Genomic DNA, 18,901 nt, shown 5'->3' with positions numbered 1-18,901 from the left:
ATTAAAAGGTAACATTATTTTAAATTTCGTCTTAAAATTCCTTTAAGAAAATGAGACTTCAGTGCTCAATTCAAATCAAAAATGTAGGTCCAAGAAAAGACAGAAAAGGCAATCACCACATTTACTATGTTGTTTTTTGAAAGAAGATAAACCAAACAAATCAGAAAGAGAAGAGTTGTGTCACGTTTGTGGGTATAAACAATCCCGATCAAACCACAGAACCGGAGCCACAGGAATCCTCAGGGAGGTTACTAAAGGGTCAGATCTAAGGATGAAAATTTTCTGTAAAGTTATAATCTGGAAGGGAGATCACTGGGAGAAGACAGAAAAGACTGGGTTACCATTATAACATGGTCCTCTAAGTTCTTTTTTTGTTTGTTTTTAAAATTTTTTTTTTAACGTTTATTTATTTTTGAGACAGAGAGAGACACAGCATGAACGGGGGAGGGGCAGAGAGAGAGGGAGACAAAGAATCGGAAGCAAGCTCCAGGCTCTGAGCCATCAGCCCAGAGCCCGACGCGGGGCTTGAACTCGCGGACCGCGAGATCGTGACCTGAGCTAAAGTTGGACGCTTAACCGACTGAGCCACCCAGGCGCCCCTGGTCCTCTAAGTTCTTAATGAAAAAATCTTAATATTTTGGGTATTCTGGATATAAAATATTCTGACTGGGTAAGTGCTAACCGACCTTGCTGTGGCCCAAGTCCCCCTCCACAAGAGTAACTTTATAGGAAGGGGATACTGTGTGCTGAGGCCACTACACTCTGGCTCTCCAGAAGGAAGGTAAAAAGGAAAATGGCTTAAGCAGCTGAGGTCAAGGTCAAGACTTCCCCCTATGAAAAAAATCAAGTAATAAAACAATATATACAGTCAGATCCCATTTCTATAAATTTTTTAAAAAGCGTCCACTATGCCCCCCCCCCTCCATGTACACACCTTATACACAGGCAAAAGACTAAAAAGGGCCACTTACACGGGTGATAGGATTAAGGCGACTATTGTTTTCTTCTGCTGCTCATTTTTATTTTCTCACGTCTACAATGAACATGCATTACTCTTGTAAAACATTAAACTCAACTAAAAGTTATTCCTTCAACCATAGCAAAGAAAAACAAAAGAGTTCTGACATGGGAACATAGCCAAACAGCTAGCAGGTGGGGATGGAAGCAAAGAGAGAGTTCTCAAACTGCATCAGAGCAAGTCAATGCCTTCCTCACATAGAAAACGGGACCCACCCAGTGGAAGAAACTCTTTTACGTCCCCTGTAGTAGTATAGCATCTTCCAACAAAAATACTTTACGGTAAGTAGAACCTTGGGACTACTTTTAAGTAGACGGCCTATCTCTGCAGCTAACTGTTGCCAATAAGCACCTACCATCTCTCAGGACTCTTTATAAAGCTTACTACTCTCTTCCATCCCCTGGGTTATGGGGGGGTCCCATAAAAATAACATGATGTCTCTGTCTCTTGGAAAATAGGAAACGACAGTTCCAAAACACAGGGGAGGGAAAATCTGCAAAGATCCACAAGCTGAAGTAGCTACATCAACTACCTGAAAATTCAAAACGTAATAGTGCAGACTCACTGGTGGTTAAGACTGTGGTGTTTTTGGTTTTGGGTTTTTTTTCCCCAACGGGCAGAAAATAGCCATTTATCAAACTGCATTATTTCCCCTACCTTTAGGGCCCCAAAGTGAATTTACCATTTTTAGCCATACTCAGTTTAAGGGCAGACGGAATTTCTGGTTTAGCTAAACCCAAACCAGTGCCTGGCTGAACCGAGAAAGCCACAGGATGAATCCTGATCCCTTGTGAACTAGAGTTTGGTAGTTCACTATATATGGGCAGGGGCAGATTGAGGTTGTACCTTTTGTAAGACCATCTATGCAGCATGTGCAAAGCTTCTGAAAACAGCACAATTTTCTGTCTAAAACATAGGAATAGGTCATGCTAAATCAACTTGGTAGATATTTCTATTAAACATGTGCTCAACTCTAACTGAACAATGATTAATCTCCTTCACTTGTATAAAGAGCTAAAAAAATGTTTATGGATTTCAAGAGAATGGTGATGGAAAGATAGTCCTGAATTTAAGTGCCATGTATACAGTTCTTAGTTCCATTTCAAAATGAGCCTTATGTTCATTAAGAGGGATTATCGTACCTTCGCAGTGGTAGGGAGGTAAAAGAGAGGTGAACAAACCCTATAATTATTGTGCATTCTCGTCATCATCAAACAGCATTTATCAAACATTGTTAGGCATAATTTTGTTGGCTGAGCCAAGTGACTCTCATTATGACCTGGCTGTGCCCGGTTTCTGTCCTAATAGCAAACAGCATGCTCCTTAAGACTCACACATTCCAAAGGGCAGACCTCCTTCATCCCATCTAATTCCACTCACATGGCCTTGAAATAGCAAGATTTCCCACCAACAAACTCACCCAACAGAAGACCTTGGGGCTTCCCCCCTGTCATTCCCCTCCCAGGGGCAGAGTCAGCAAAGAAGGTAGGGATGAAGTGATGAAAATGTCAAAGGACGCAACCAACCTGATGCCAGAGAGAACAGAAAATCTCTACCACCTTCCCGCCCTTTATCCTTGACAGTGATGCAGGGACGGGGCACCAGCCCCAACACAGGGAAGGGCTTGCAGGCTGGGTCAGGGCTCCCTTCCACCGTCCTCCCGGCTCCTACACAAGCCTCTTCCCTGTCCCCTCTCTGGGCACAGGAATACTTTTCAGGACAAAGAACCCACTCCCACTGCTTTTATTTCTGGGTCTACCCTCTTCCTCTGCAAGTTTCAACTACGAGTTTAAGGCGAGATGAACAAACAACGCCAGATAAAAGATTTGTGGTGAAGGGCAGAGAGATCCTGAAAACAAATTAACCTTCTGCTGGCTTGTCAGCTGAGAATGCGGGACAGAAAAGGGCTGTTTCCGCTCGTATTTTCAACATGCTGATAAGATTACGGTATCATTCAAGTGACACTCACACTGGTCCTCTGTGAAAGTAGGGGCGATGAAAAGGCTGGGAAGCCAGTGCGGTGCAAGGCGGGGTCTTGAGAACCTTTGCCCTTCCTTCCTCAAAGGGAGGCAGTGGAGCGCAGCAGAAGGAACTGTTGTGGGCTCAAATCACGCACAAATCCACCTTCCTCAACGGCTTATCAACTATGTGCCACTAGATGGGCTCTGGCTAACTTGTGTGAGCCTCAGTTTCCCCTCTGTAAAATGAGGAGTATCTTACAATGTTGCTAGAAGAATTAAATGAAAGAGACACACTAAATAATCCCAGCTATGGTTTAGTGACTTTCTATGTGCCAGGCACTGGGCTATGGACGCACTTGAGCACATTATCTCGCTCGACTGGATTTTGCCCTGCCCAGTGCCTGGAACATGGGGACACTCAATAAATGTTTAGTCCCTTCTTGTGCAAAAAACGAGCACAGAACGTTACACCACAGACTTAGCAACATGCAGTTACGCAGACACTTGTGCATTTATTAACATATTTCTGCCACATTCCTAAACCTCTCTCACTTGGCACTGACTCCCTCTTGGCCTCATCCCCATCCTCCACCCTCCACCAAGACTCTGGGGTCGGCCCTGGTCCGGGTGGTGCCAGAGGCCATGCAGTACTCACAACAAGGCCTTGCAGGGGGCACTGGTCATGAGGTGGCTTCGGCTTTCCCTAAGACTCCCCTGGCCAGGCCAGTGCAGAGCCCCAGAGTGGGTTAGGGAGGGGCGCCAAGATGCCCGGGGGACTGTCAGGGTGTTCCTGCTGAAGGAAGCTCCCAGTTGAGTGTGGAGGGTGTGGTGAACTGAAGCCAAGAGTCAGTAATGTAAACAAGAAGGAGTGTGACCAAGCTTGTCGGATATTCAGACTGAGGATGACCCTGCAGAGGAGGGAGCAGCAGCTGCAGCCTGGCTCAGTGGCTGGGACGCCTGTCAGGATCCCAGGGAGGTGTTTCATCCCAGCAGGACACTGTCTCCGGGGTCAGCTAATTGTCTGGGGGTGAGTGAAAGCCTCAGGACTCAGGGCAGTGCCTGGGTGGGTTTTCGTCATCTTGCCCTTAACATCCCCCCCACCACACATTTGAATTATATCCCACACACAACTCAAAAAGCAGGGTTCTTTTAAACACGAGAGGTTTGACAGCTAAGCTGCTTCTCTGAAAAATCCCAGAGTCTTCCACAGCCTTTGCATTCTCTAATCACCTCTGAATTTAAAATTAGAAATGAAGACATTAAGAAAACTGTACTTAATCTGCCAGCTCTTCATGGCACAAAGCTGGCAGTCTCCCCCATGCCTAACCTCCATTTAGTTAGAAACTCAGAGTTTTTTAGAGCATATTCACATGTACTATCAAATCTGATCCTCACTTAAATAAACGATGAGGTCAGTTAGGAGTGGGAACCAGAACAGCCCTAAGGAGGAGGCACGAAAAAAGCCCAAGCAGGAGTAAGATTTTGAGAACAACTCAATCCTTTTAAAATTCAAATCAATTAAATCCTATCCATCCTCATTAAAGGTTTTTGGGACTCTCATTCTTTACATTAAAAAAAGAGAAAAAGAAAAAGAAAAAGACTAAGGACTGTTTAGCATATAAGACCCAGGGTAAATTATGATTTAATGTACCTTCCCTTCAGGACTTTAAGACCCTCCACTAACATTAATAAATGCTGTTAATTAATCTTAGCTTAGATAAATTACACTTAATTTGCAAACAGAAAACGTGACATAGAAAGAGAGGTTCAGGTTACCAAATACACCTAGAATATCCAGTTACCTCGTAAGACCCTCAAGTTGGCATTGTGAGTTTATCATTGATCGATATAAAAGAAAAATTACAGATATATACTTCTCTTGTTATCAATGGCACTAAAGTCGAATTCCATAAATTATGTCTGGGAAGAAGAGAGGGATGCGGGAGGAGGAAGCAGTGGTATGTGTAGAAAGGATAACTTACACTTTTTACTTTAAGATTCTGTATTATTCAAATGTTTACAAGCATATGTATTCATGTAATTTCTTACTGAAGTTTTTCAGGGTCCCCTTCTTCAAAAATAATCGGCACCATGACAATGTTATAAACTGTTTTTTTCTATCAAGCTCCTAACCATTCAACAGTTAATTCAGTCCAAAAAAAAGATCAATAACTTTATATTGTAGTACTATATTGCTATCACAGCAATTTTCACCTTTTAGTCAATTAGACATTTATTAACAGTTTACCTACCTCTCCAAAATTTTAGAGCATATCCATCCCAAAGCGGTTTCGTTTTACTTTTTTGTTTAAAAAGTGTATGTATTTATAAAATAACCTGGGTACAGCCTAGGCAAAAACCATCACTGGAAGATGGAAAAGGAAACCAAAGTTCATATTCAGGTCCCACATGCCGAGTACCACATCCAGCGCATAGCTAGGCTATCAGCATCGTGACAATCCAGCGAGGCAAGCACCATCATCCTCTCTGCATAGGTGTGGAAACTGAGTTCACTGGAGTTAGGAAACTTGCAAGGGTACAGCTCCAGTTTAAACCTAGATTCCCTAACTCCACAACTTACACTCCCTCTCTTAGGTGACTTTTTACTTTTAGGTGAGAAAACTCTGGCTCCGAGTAGCAGAGTCCCCTTCCCATGTGAGTTTTGACACTCTGAAAAATGTTAAGGTTTTATCATCACTCCTAACATCTAAAATTCATGTGCCAAATTCCTTACCTCCTCTGACTCTGGCAAAAGCTTAAGAAATTCTCGCAGTGTCTCTGATCCATAATGTTCACTCTTCCCTTGATGAATATCTTCTACGATGGACTGAGGAGACCTTGAAAAGACAATTAATCAGATTCCATTTCACATGTGCTGAAGTGCCAAAGAAACACAAGCCAGTGGAAATTAAAACAAATCACCTCCACCCTCCTGCCATCCCACCTTCTTCCCAGTCTGAGGGACATGCTGTGTCAGTGATCACAAGAGCCCCACTGCCAGGGAGAGCAGGGATGTTGACACGCTCTTCACCCAGAAGCCCATCCTTGGGCATCCCAGAAAGGCAGCAACCACTGGGGGTCTTCTCTGGGTGAAGAAAAGCAATCCCCTTTGGTCACATGGAAACCTGGCGAGCCTTTCCTTTCCACTTTAGAACACTGGCATTTAACCACTGTTGACTCACCAGTCCAACTTCCACTCAAGGGGCAACACTACAGATGAATTTATAAATTCCCTGACATGACAGGCTTGAACAGACACCCCTAGGCAACTCTCCCTGTACTTCAAGCCACTAGGTTCTGTTTTCATGCAGGAAAACAGCAGAGAATGACAGACACTTGGGTACTCATCACACCATGTATCTAACAAGGATATACAAGTATGAGGAATGACTTTTGCTTTTATTAGAAGCTGAATTTCAGCTCAGCCACACCCAGACTGATGCTGACAGTGTGGATGAGACTAAAGTTGCAAATATGTGCAAAAACCTTACTTCTTAAATTGCTTAAGAAATATCCCAATGTTCATGCTCCGTTTTGCATCCAAGATAGTAATCTGAAAAAAATAGACACACGTAAGACTAGTAAAGTACAAATAAAAAGAGTTGGAGGAAAGGAGAGAATTAAAACCTATCAAAATACGACACTAATTTATAAGAGAATAACTTCCAATATGTAAATCTGGTGATTAATCGATATACCTAATGCAGCTTTGCAAACATTAAAATATTATCATCTCTCCAAATTTTCTGCAATGATATATTTCCTTGACTATAATAACTATACATACCTATTTTATTTTTAATTTTTTTAATGTTTGTTTATTTTTGATAGAACACAAGGTGGGGAGAAGAGAGAGAGGGAGACACAGAATCTGAAGCAGGCTCCAGGCTCTGAGCTGTCAGTACAGAGCCTGACATGGGGCTCCAACCCAAAGACCATGAGATCGTGACCTGAGCTGAAGTTGGTCGCCCAACCAACTGAGCCACCCCAGGCGCCCCATACATATCTATTTTAATCTTATATAACGTTTTTTAAAAGTTTTAAAATGTTTACTTATTTTTGAGAGAGAGAGAGAGAGAGAGAGAGAGAGAGAGAGTAGGGGATGGGGAGAGAGAAAGGGAGATACAGAATATGAAGCAGGCTCCAGGCTCTGAGCTGTCAGCCCAGAGCCCAACATGGGGCTCGAACCCACAAGCAGTGATATCATGATCTGAGCTGAATTCAGATGCTCAATCGACTAAACCACCCAGGTGCCCCTCTTACATGACTTTTAATGAATAATGTATATTAAAATTTTTTTAATTTAGCAATTTCCTCTTAGAATAACTAACAGCCTGCATTTAAAAGCCCAAATTTGACAAGAGCACACTGTATGCATTGTATGTTAGCTAACTTGACAATAAATTATATTTTAAAAAAAAGAAAGAGAAAAAAATAATAAAAGCCCAAATTTGAAAAACAGGTGTCTTAGCATAGCAAGATCATATGAAATTTAAACTAAGAAAGTAAAAAATAACTGAAGATATTGCAGAGTCCCAACCCTGATTTAGGGATATAGAAGGACCAATACTGTTATTTTCAGAAATGTAATAAAATTAATTTTTTTTCAAAAAGAAAAATTTCTTTTCATTGTAAAAGAATATATATGTCCAATAGCCCTTTCAGGAGGAGGTAAGAAAGTCTTCTAAATTTTACTTACTCAAAATTTATAAAGGAAAATTCTTGTGCTGTCTTTCACCAAGTCTAAGATCCATGTTAACATCTCTGAAATCAGGAGGTATCTTACAATGTATGGCGTCTTTGAGTTAATGAAATACGGTGCTATTCTAATGTACTGTCAAAACCCAGATTTTGGCTGCAATAGGTTTTAGCTGTCCAAAATCAATAATTGGGCAGGGTCTTATCAGACTAGAAATTAGACAGAACCTTTTTTGGACAGTGGGGTGGATGTTGTTATTATAAACAGAAGTTTTTCTTTCTCTGGCAGCAAATATACAAGAGGCGTGGAGGCAAGATAGCCTTAAAACTGCTGCAATTTTTTTCATCTGGTTTTTGGTAAAGGGAGACTAGCTAAAACAGGAATGTTGTTATAATTCTCTCCCTTTCCAAATGTATGTGATTCATTGTGAACAAAAGAGAATCAGGTTTCAGATTAAATTCCTGGTCTCTGGGCCTGCTTCTAAGTTTATAAGCAGCAGCAAGAACTGTTAACCCAATTTAATGGCACTTCCTGGCTATAAGGTTAAATTTTTACAAGAGTATGGCTGCCTCCTTTTGAAGACTAATCTTAAACAATCACATTATTTACTATCCTAGGGGTTTACTTTATGTTCACGCAATCACCTGCCAGCCATAAAATAAACTCCCAAGCAATCAGGACAGGCTCCTTATTGGACTCCTACCCAAGGACTATAGTTCAAGTTGAGTGTGAAGGTAGGGGAGAAGAGGGGGGAAGAGAGGGAGAGAATAAAACCTGTCAACCTTAACACCCTTTAATGAGGAAAGCCCACACCAGACAGAGGAATCTAAATTCAGTAAGACAGAAAACTATGTCTTATTATAATTCATAAATTAAAAAGCCACAAGTAAGAACATGTATACTGATACAGTGACAGACATTTCCAAAGAACTTCCTCAGCACACACTTCTTGCCCCCAACTCCAATCTCCACCCTTAACCTTCTGATGCTCTGTGCCCTTGACGGATTCACAGCTACTGCTGCTGGAAGTGACAGAGAAATTACTCTTATTGTTCCTATCTGACAAATAAGGAAACCGAGCCTCAGAGATGTCATTTTTTATACTTTCCCCAAAGCAACACGAGAACTGAAATGCTAGCCTGGGTCTCTCTGGTTCCTTTTCTCTCTAGTTCCTGTGAGTTTTAACACTGCTGAGGATACAGGAATATTAGAGAAGTGGCAATGTTCCCCCACAGCCTCGGGCGGGTATCCACATTGGGATGTTCCTCCAGGAATGGGGGCAGATCTATAGAAAGCCATCCACAGGGCCTGGCCAGGTTCCCTGGAGACTCCAGAGCTGTCTGTGTGGGATGATGGAGAGAAATCGTGTTCTCACAGCTGACACAGCCTCCAGGAGCTGCTGTCATACTTGACACAGAGCAGCCACAGCCTGGGGCAGCGACTGTCTCCACCTCTTGAAGCAAACCTTCTGAAACTGGTCGCTAATTTAAGACAATTCAGCAACAGTCCTAAGAAAAACCTGGGCTGGCCATCACAGAGCACCTTCCAGGGAAAACGACAGGAAAATGAGACAACTGGCTGCCTTCCAGGGACAGTCCCATTCTCTCCTGGCATCCTCAGATTTGCCTAGTGCACAATCTGGCTCTCTCTCACAGGTTATCATATCCGATCCTTCTAAAGGAGTGTTATAAAAGTGTCTGTTAAAGTGCTTTAAAGTGCTTTAAAGCAGATTATCATTTCACCTGTAAATTAGCTTATCTTACTTCCCAAAGGCTTGCCGCCTCAGAGCTGGGCAATTCAGGAACCCCATGCGTGTGGGACCGGGTGGTGTTTTGGAAGCATCCAGAGCAGTGGACTTGCTGGCTGCACAGGCTGAGACAGACAGCCTCAGGAACAAGGATTCCCTCCCGGCCTACCAGTTCCAGTTGAAGGTAATCTACTTTTCTGAACACTGCAGGACACGGACGCAGGACCTGGACAGAAGTCAGGGCCTGTCTTAGCAGGTGCAGCCAGCGTACTGTAGAGCTCAGGGGCTTTCCCATGAAAGGCGCACTCAAGAGTTAAGCCAGCCCTGGTGAACAAGGGGCTCACCTCGTGCCACCCCGAGGACTTCCCACCAGGATGTGAAGTGGCCCTGCTAGGGGAACAGGCTCCCCACAGACTGCCAGGGTGGCCCGGGGGGCTCCGCCACCCTGAGGCACTGAGACTGTATGCAGCACTCAGTAAAGGGTGTGATTGGCGGTACCGCTCCTCTCGTGCAAACCTCCAGATAAGTGCTCCTACCTCCTCCCACAATTATTTTTTTTGTTTATTTAGAGGCAGGGAGGGAGGGAGACAGAGAGAGAGAGAGAGAGATCCCATGCACAGGGGAGGGGCAAAGACAGAGGGAGACAAAGAGAATCCCAAGCAGGCTCAGTGCTGTCCGCGCAGAGCCCAACATGGGGCTCGAACTCACGAACCATGAGATCATGACCTGAGGCCAAATCAAGTGTCAGGATGCTTAATCAAGGCGCCCCCCACCCCTCTACAATTCTTGTACTTTTACCTACTACCAACTACTACAAAATCTGCCTCCCCTGTTCTTTAAAGAGAAGAAATAGCTTTTCGTTTTTAGTTGTGGTAAAATACACGTAACATTTACCATCTTAACCATTTTTTTTTCAAGTAATCTCTACACCCAACATGGGGCTCAAATTCACAACCCCGAGATTAAGAGTTGCAGGCTCTACTGAATGAACCAGCCTGGAGGCCCCCATCTTAACCATTTTTAAACGGTCAGTATCATCAACTGCCTTCACACTGTTGTGCACCCATCACCACCACATCCACAGAACTCTTCCCATCTTGCAAAATTGCAACTCTGTACCCATTAAATCCTAACTCCCCATTTCCTCCTTCCTTCAGCCTCTGGCAACCACCCTTCTATTTGCTGTCTCTATAAATTGGACCATTCTGGGTACTTTACATTAAGTAGAATCATACAGCATTTGTCCTTTTGTGAATGGTTTATTTCACTTAACATAATATCTTCAAGGTGGAAGAAGAAATTTTTAAGCCACTTTTGTTTCAATATGTCCAAGAGGGCTTCCTTGACTACTTTAAGTACCACTAAATGGTGTTTATTTCAATGCCATGTCAAATTCTGAAAAGCAAAATTTTAAAAATCTTCCTGTATCTTCTACAGATGTAGCTTTTGGTTTCTGAGGTTTTTTATGTGTACTTTTCCAGCCCAGGTTTGGGGAAAAATATAAAAACCTAGGTTTTTTTTTTTTTTCTTCTTTCAAATGTATTTCAAATACTCATCTAGTTCTGTAGTTCTGGATTGAGCATGTCCCAGAATTCTAGAACTTACTGGGATTATAACAAAAATTGAGAAATAACTGATAACCTGAATGAGTGTGAGAGAATAAGATATTTCTTCTCAGAAACTTAGAAAAAGCAATCTTCCTTCCATCCTCTCTTCCTCTTTCTCTTTTTCTAGTAAGTGATTTCAGTTATTTCTTACATAGTATTATTAATTAATGTTAAGTGTAAAGATTAATTCAGGGGCACCTGGGTGAATCGGTCAGGTTAAGCGTCCAACTTCAGCTCAAGTCATGATCTACGGTTCATGAGTTCAAGCCCCGCATCGGGCTCTGTGCTGACAGCTCAGAGCCTGGAGCATGCTTCGGATTCTGTGTCTCCCTCTTTCTCTGTCTGTCCCTCCCTCCCTCCCTCCCTCCCTCCCTCTCTCTCTCTTAAAAATAAACATAAAAAAATTTTTTTTAATGTAAATATTACTACAGACATCATATTGTGTTCCAACATTTGTATCTTTTCTTTTTTTTATTTCACTTTATTGACGTATACTTGACAAATAAAATTGTAAGATATTTAAAGCGTGCATCATGCTTATAATGATATATGTAAACATGGTAGAAGGACTCCCCCATCTATCACCTCCCATATTTATCTCTTTTTTCTCTTCTTTGGAGAAAGGCATTTAAGTTCCACTCTCTTAGCAAATTTCAGTTATACAACACAATGTTATCAACTGTAGTCACTGTATTACATCCTCGGGCTTCATTCATCTTGTGTTTTCTTTGTCAGTCCCAATTCTGATGTATCATATGGGCAAATACTCCCTTTGCATCCTTGGTTCAGTTCTGCCAGCTCAGTTACCTTTAGTTTCCTTTGGAAGATACCACTTGGCCAAGACGGTCCCTTCCCTTAAGAGCATTTCATATTCTAGAGGGAGGCAGGTACAGACCCAACTAACCAGTGTGAGTGAGACTCTGAGGGGGCTGGGGAGCCACAGTAACAGATGGACAGGGAACACCTCAGGGAAGAGGTCAGTGAACTCCAAAAAGAAGGTGGAGCTTGAGCTGACTCTTGTTATTATTATCTCCAGTAATATATTTTTGTTATTTCTAATTACTTGATTATACTTTAATTATTACTCTAACATTTGTAGCTTCCTGAAGTTAATTTATAGGTAACAGAGATACAAGGATAGCAATATTTCATAACCTCCTCCTCCACGTACTAAATGTTTTCATTTACTATTTTGAGTGTTGTTCTTCCTAAATCCGGCCATTCCTGAACCCAGCTCTTCCTTATCTTCTAGCAACTTCTTTCTTTGGAGTGTAATGGAACTTATTTGTAATGCTTTATGCGCCCTTTGAAGTAGCAGTCAACCACATAATGGCAGGCCACTTCTGTAGGAGGTTATTTCACATATTTCAAGGGGACGTTATCTGATCTCTGGCATGTCTGAACCTCCAGAATTATGGCCTGTGTAGTGGCAGGTTGGGATGCCATGTTTCCAGGCTCAGGATGGGTCCCTCTGCCAAGCCTGCTGTTCAGGGTATTGTCCATTCCACACAGACAGGTGGTGACAACTATTACGTTTAACCCTGGGCTCCACTTACTACCAAGTAAATCGGAAGATTTATTATCGGGCCTTGTGGAAACTATAACTGCTGAGTTGTAATTTCTTTAGAAGAAAATCTAATGGGGGAAGAAAATAGCATGTACTGTAGTCTTTTACTGAAAATTTTAAAAAGTATATATACTTCTAGCCATGTTGGAGATAGCATGAAAAATTGAAAATAATTCTGGATAACCCTCTGTTGTATGACAGTATTACCTAATACACTTAAATCCCTCTACCTAACTACTTATCCTATCTGAGTACTAAAGAGTTGGAGAGTTATATTATCTTATGACTACACAGTCATGGTGACTTAATTTTTCTTTCTAGCGACTCTCAGCTTAGGACCTACAAGTATTAAAAGTGAAAATACTTGCACACCCATGTTCATAGCAGCACATTCACAAGAGCCAAAAGGTGGAGCAACCCAAATAGCCATCGATGGAGGACCAGATCCATCAAAACGTGGTATCTACGTACAATGGAATATCATTCAGCCTTAAAATTCTGACACATACTGGAACATGGAGGAGCCTTAAGGACATTATGCAAAATAAACTGTTACCAAAAGACAAATACCACATGATTCCGTTTAAAAACGGTTAAGATGGGGGCGCCTGGGTGGCTCAGTCGGTTAAGCGTCCGACTTCAGCTCAGGTCATCATCTCACGGTTCATGGGTTCAAGACCCGCGCCGGGCTCTGTGCTGACAGCTCAGAGCCTGGAGCCTGCTTCGGATTCTGTGTCTGCCTCTCTCTCTGCCCCTCCCCTGCTTGTACTCTCTCTCTCTCTCTCTCAAAAATAAAACACTAAAAAAAATTTTTAAATGGTTAAGATGGTAAATGTAATATGTATTTTATCACAATTAAAAATAATTTTAACAATAATCATTATTTTAGTTATTTTTTAAGTGAAAGCAAAAAAAAAAAAAAGTAAAAATGCATCTAGGGTGAGGGGTGGAGGGGGATGAGGGGAAAGCCTTTTTATTCCTGAATTTCAGATGCGGCCTAGAGATTGACATTTCTGCTCCTGCTGTAGTTCAGAAAAGATGCCATACTCCCTGCTATTTCCCTCCCTAAGTGGTTCTTAACCCCTCTTGAGTTTGCAGACATAAAGCTGCAAGTTCCTTGAAGCCCCTCAAACCATCATTTGGCAAAATAAAGGTCTCCAATTTATAAAGGATGCCACCCATTCCAACCTGGGAGGTGCCTTCCCAGGAACCTGGTGAGCTAGACCCCCTTCTGTCAGAGGTGGTATCCTGAGACATGTGCTCCACTTCCACATGTGCCCACCCGCTCTCTCCTTCACAGTCACTGACATTCAGTAAAGAGAACTAGGAAACAATGGTGAGAAATGCCCCACTGTACAATAAGAAGTCTCTGCTGGACGCTGGGGCAAAGGCCAGGGTACTAAGGAAGTGACTTCTTGCTCTTTCCAATACTGAAAGGATACGCTAAGAAATAAAAGGGCTTCACATAAAGGGAAGGAGCAGGGAAAGTCTATGCTCAGCAGGGGAGGGCGCTAGGGACAGTCCTGAAGACTTCCTGTCAAATTTACTTTACACACTTAATTCCAATCCCAGCATTTCCACATTTTATAATTAATCGACTCTTGGCTATTTCAACAGATGACCATACCACCAAGTTCAAGGACCCCCAAGTGAATTCGTGGAGAGAAGAAATTCATACGCTCCTGAGACACACAGAGAAAAGAGGTCAAGACTGTCAACTCAGGAATTCAATCATGCAGAGAGATGCGACGCCATCCCAGAGCCCTGCCTACTCTCTTACCTGATCCACTCCATCTTTGACCTATTTCTTCTGTTCCTGTAGAACAGATTTTAAAAACCATACATTTGGGGGCACCTGGGGGGCTCAGTCAGTTAAGCGTCCGACTTCGGCTCGGGTCATGATCTCATGGCTAGCTTATGGATTCAAACCCCACATCGGGCTTTGTGCTGAGAGCTCAGGTCCTAGGCCTGGAGCCTGCTTCCGAATCCGTGTCTCCCTCCTTCTCTGTCCCTCCCCTTCTCACACTCTCTCTCAAAAGTAAACAAACATTAAATAAATAAATAAATAAATAAATAAATAAATAAAACAAATAGAAATAATACATTTGTTGCCCCTCCCCCCCTTTTTCTTTTCGGTGGGCAACATTCTTTCCTTTCAGTCTCTGGTTTCCTCATGACTCCTGCTAGCAAGTGGAGGAGGTTTCTCAATTTACTTTGTTTCTAAATAATACTTTCAAATGCAATTTTTAATTCAGTTTCTATAATATATATGTATGGTAATCAATAGTTCTGAAGCCGTGCTTTCGGTGAACTTCTTATAACCTGCTAGCTTTATTCTCAGTACGACATTTATTGTTCACTGGAAACATGCTTCCTAGAAAATCCATCTAAAAACTAGCTTTTATGCACTGAGCTTTCTGGAAATATCTATTCCACAGTGGCCATAGTTGAATTCAGAGCCATAGTTTAATTCAAGACTAACTCACAACACTTAGGGAAGGAAAACTAGAGGCATAGTTTTTATTGCAATAGGGGTAAAATCTTAAGGATGTAGAGTAGTTAATGGTGTATTTAACAAAAGGCATTTTGTCTCAGAAAGTTCCTGTTAATCGTAGTTAACTGAGTTCAGGAACTCCGGTTTTTGTTCCGACAGAGACTACTAATATGGACTTGAGCAGAACTGCCCTACCAGGGGAAACCACAGCAGATGTGTTGGAGACAGGGCAGCGCTGAGAGGCCAAAGGACGATGGCCCCAGATAGCATGTTCTCGGCGTGAGGTCATACTCCACCGGGATGTCTGGGAGGATGTGGCATGCATGCTTCTTACACTTTTTTGCTAGTCAGCTCAAGCTCATCGCATAAGGCCCTTTCTACATTTCCAGAGCACATTCGCTTGCATTATCGTATTTGCGAGTGATTTAGCAAGTTCTGAAATGTACACAGCGTTCCAAACACAAAACAATGCAGCATGCGGAGGATCATCCCTCCTGGATCCGTTCTTACCTCTTCCTTAGGGTCTCTGAAGGATGAGTTTAAAGTTCTTCCTCTCCTAGAAAGGGAAGGTTTGGTGGTGTCTTCTTGCTGCCCAAAGAGCTCCTCGATGGTCTTTGTATCGATCTGGTAGTGATGCTGCTGCCTGGCCGCCAAAGTCCAGATGTTGGTTTTGCCACGAACTTGCTCCTCCGGAATGGTTTTCCAAAAAAAGTTTCTCATCCGCTTTTTCTTACCCAGGTGGCTGTAGCCGTTCATGTGAGAAGCCGGGGGTAGTCCTGGAGGGGGAGGTGGGACTGGAGGCACCCCGGGGAGTGGAGGAGGGGGTGGAGGAGGGGGAGAGGGCAGAAAACCCTCCCCTGAGTATGGACATGGTGGAGGTGGAGGGGGTGGAGGTGGTGGTGGGGGGGGGGGTTTGCCCGATCATGAATCCAGCTGCCGAGGCGACATTCCCATTTTCTTTATCGCTGACCAAGGAGACACAATTCATAACATGCATAGTACTGTTGCCTTCTAAGGAGATAATTTCTTGACCTTGGGGAAGCAGACACAAACATCAAACTTGTGTCATACTTTTTCACCCGCTAGTCTGCTGCCAGAGAAAAAGGCAACTGTGTTGTGTGTCATCTTCCAAACCTACAAAGATAAAACAACTTTAAATCAGTATAGGAAAACATGTGAATACCAGCTCTTCCCTCCAGAGCCTAGTGCCAGTCCTCGTCGAGTGGCTGGGTATTACAATCATCCAAAAGAGCATTAAAAGAGACTACTACTTTTCTAAATGTGAACCAAACAAATTTTACCTCCTGGAAATGCTGCCAAAGCAGAAGCAACAAATCAACTTGGAAACCTTCCGTTAATCAATCAAAGACATATTTATTAGGAACCTGCTCACTATAGGTTCAGCAAGTACTGGTCACTTTATGAATAAACTACTTGTTCACTAACTGGCTCATTTTCTTTGGGCAATGGATACCCAACCCCTAGGGAAATTACCCAAATGGCTGAAGCATTAGGTATTAGTGTATGATCCTGCCTTTCACCAGTATGGACATGTCCCCTACCAATCACTTGGTCAAAGGGCATACTCTGCCTTGCATGTAATAGGCAGGGCATCTGGAGATGATAAAATAGTGACCAAACTCATTCCCCCGGAGTCAGGGGCCACCAAGTCCCTGCTCCACTTGGTGATGGGGCTTCCCCACAAATAGAGGAAAAAACCACTAAATGTTAAGATTAAAGGTTGTGGCTCTAAATCAAGCGGCACTGCTTACATTTTAGACAAATCACTTCGCCTCACTAGACTTCAGTTTTGTCATTTGTAAAATTAGGAGGTTGGGATCCATTACATGACCTCTCCCATTGCTTCCAATGTTCTCATTTCAGATTCTAATTAAGCCACTCTTAGGAAACAATCAGAACTTCTGGCCAACCTCTTCTGCTTCTTCTGTGACATTATTAGCAAAGAAGACATATACACACGAGGATATGCTGTCCGTATCATACCTGCCATGTCTACCCCTTATCCACAGTCACTGACTAATTTTAGTAGCTTGTGTTTTTATTGACCTTTAAATGTTTGCTTTTGGTATTGAGTTGTTATGGACCTGATATGAAAACAGAGGTCAAAACAACTACATTTCTTCAGAGATGAGGACTGGTTCACTGAAGATGCAGGGACCCTTATGAAGTGAGCACCCCGACTATGTGGGCATGTAAAAAGGACCGTTTCCTCCAGGTCATAAAGGGCCACAGGGAAAGGCTTTTTTAGACTGGCCTTCTGAGTGTAATTATCCTTTTACAACATCATTGTCAGAGCTCACACTTACAGACACACATTGGTCAAACAACACTGGATTACGTAGGAGTGATCTGTCTGATAGCACTAATTCAAATATTTTCAGATACTTTACACAGAACCATGTACAAGAGGCAGCATTGCCTTGGGAATAAGAGTGGAGAGTTCGGAATAGATTTTTTCCCCCTCAGATCTCGGTTCTGCTATTTGTTTGACTGAGCAACCCAAGGTTATTTGATCTACAGCTCAGTATCCTTGTCTATAATATAAAGATATACTGTTTCATCGGTTTGCATAAGAATAAATGAGCTACTACATGTACCAAGATGCCTGGGTACCATAGTTAGCTAGTATTAACAATAACCAGTATCATATGTCCATATGATTTCTCTTTACTTTCCCACATTTTCTTCAAAATATGTATTGGGTTTAATAGATAAAATGCTAAGTTACTCCTGGCTGCTAGAAAAATACCTTTAGTAGTCCCATTCTTTGCTTTCTAAGTTGCTAGGTTTGTCCTTTTTCAATACTCAGTGGTTATATATCATCTCTAAATTTACAAGAACAAATGTTTTTATTAAACATTTGAATACTTAACTTTTGAAAACTATATGTGGGTAAAAGATGGCACTGCCAGCTACTAATTGGATTTTTTTAAATGCCGTTTTAACCATTTATAAGTGTACATCAGTGACATTAAGCACTTTCAAAGCGTTGTGTAGCCATCATCACTAGATAATTTTTTAGAAAGTAAAACTGAAATTATTTACCCAAGCCAACTTACAGCTCACTCGAGATGCAACTGGCTTTTAAAAGGAGTTTTCATAATTATCATTAGGGGCATAACTAGGCTGTTTTCATAGTTGGCACCCCTTAAGCAAATGACTCATTGTCAATTACAGTTTATAGTTACATTTGAACTCTTCTTTTTTCAAGACTGTACAGGTAATCTTGGCAGTTTATCCTTACATAGTTTCAAATACTTCTGTACATAAAATATCTCATGTATTGAAGAGCTGCTAATCCTCCAATTCACCTCCAACTGCAGATATGCTGACTCGATTATAGATTACTCAAGAATAGGTGATCACCTTAAAAAGTCTCCATCCTAGAAAGCAATAACTCACTCAGTGCTGCATAAGTATATATACAGATATACCGTTAAACCTCACACAGCAAATACAGAGATACTAAGAGTGAGAAAGACCATACACTTGGTCCTGCACCAGCACTGCTTTGCTAACACTAAAGCTCTGAAGGATGCAAGTCTGTCTGAGTCTTGCACATTGCACAGAAGTACCAGATAAAAGCTTATCAAAGTAAAAAGTGACGGGTGTTAGTCATGCATTGGCATAATTCTAACCACTGCCCCATCTTGAGAAAGAATGTTATTTTCAAAAGTTAAAAGAACAAAATAAAATTTACAACACTGTTGCTGGTATGCTGTCTGGCTAATTTTTTCCCAGGGTAACAAATAAGGATCCTAGGCCCCCAACAGCTTCTAATGAATAA

At 42.1% G+C, this 18,901-nt stretch overlaps 1 protein-coding gene across 1 annotated transcript in view; it reads right to left on the bottom strand.

Moving 5' to 3' along the window:
- FHDC1 (FH2 domain containing 1) overlaps positions 1 to 18,901 on the bottom strand; it is a 42,269-nt gene that overhangs the window by 19,575 nt on the left and 3,793 nt on the right. Inside the window, 4 exon segments of the mRNA XM_049632292.1 lie at positions 5,714 to 5,816; positions 6,471 to 6,532; positions 15,604 to 16,003; positions 16,005 to 16,227. Coding sequence (XP_049488249.1) covers positions 5,714 to 5,816; positions 6,471 to 6,532; positions 15,604 to 16,003; positions 16,005 to 16,090 — 651 coding nt within the window. The 5' untranslated portion in view covers positions 16,091 to 16,227.

This window comes from Panthera uncia, chromosome B1 (assembly GCF_023721935.1).
Source record: "Panthera uncia isolate 11264 chromosome B1, Puncia_PCG_1.0, whole genome shotgun sequence".
NCBI lineage: Eukaryota > Metazoa > Chordata > Mammalia > Carnivora > Felidae > Panthera > Panthera uncia.
The sequence above is the reverse complement of the archived record's forward strand: the minus strand, read 5'-3'. Positions and strand labels throughout refer to the sequence as shown.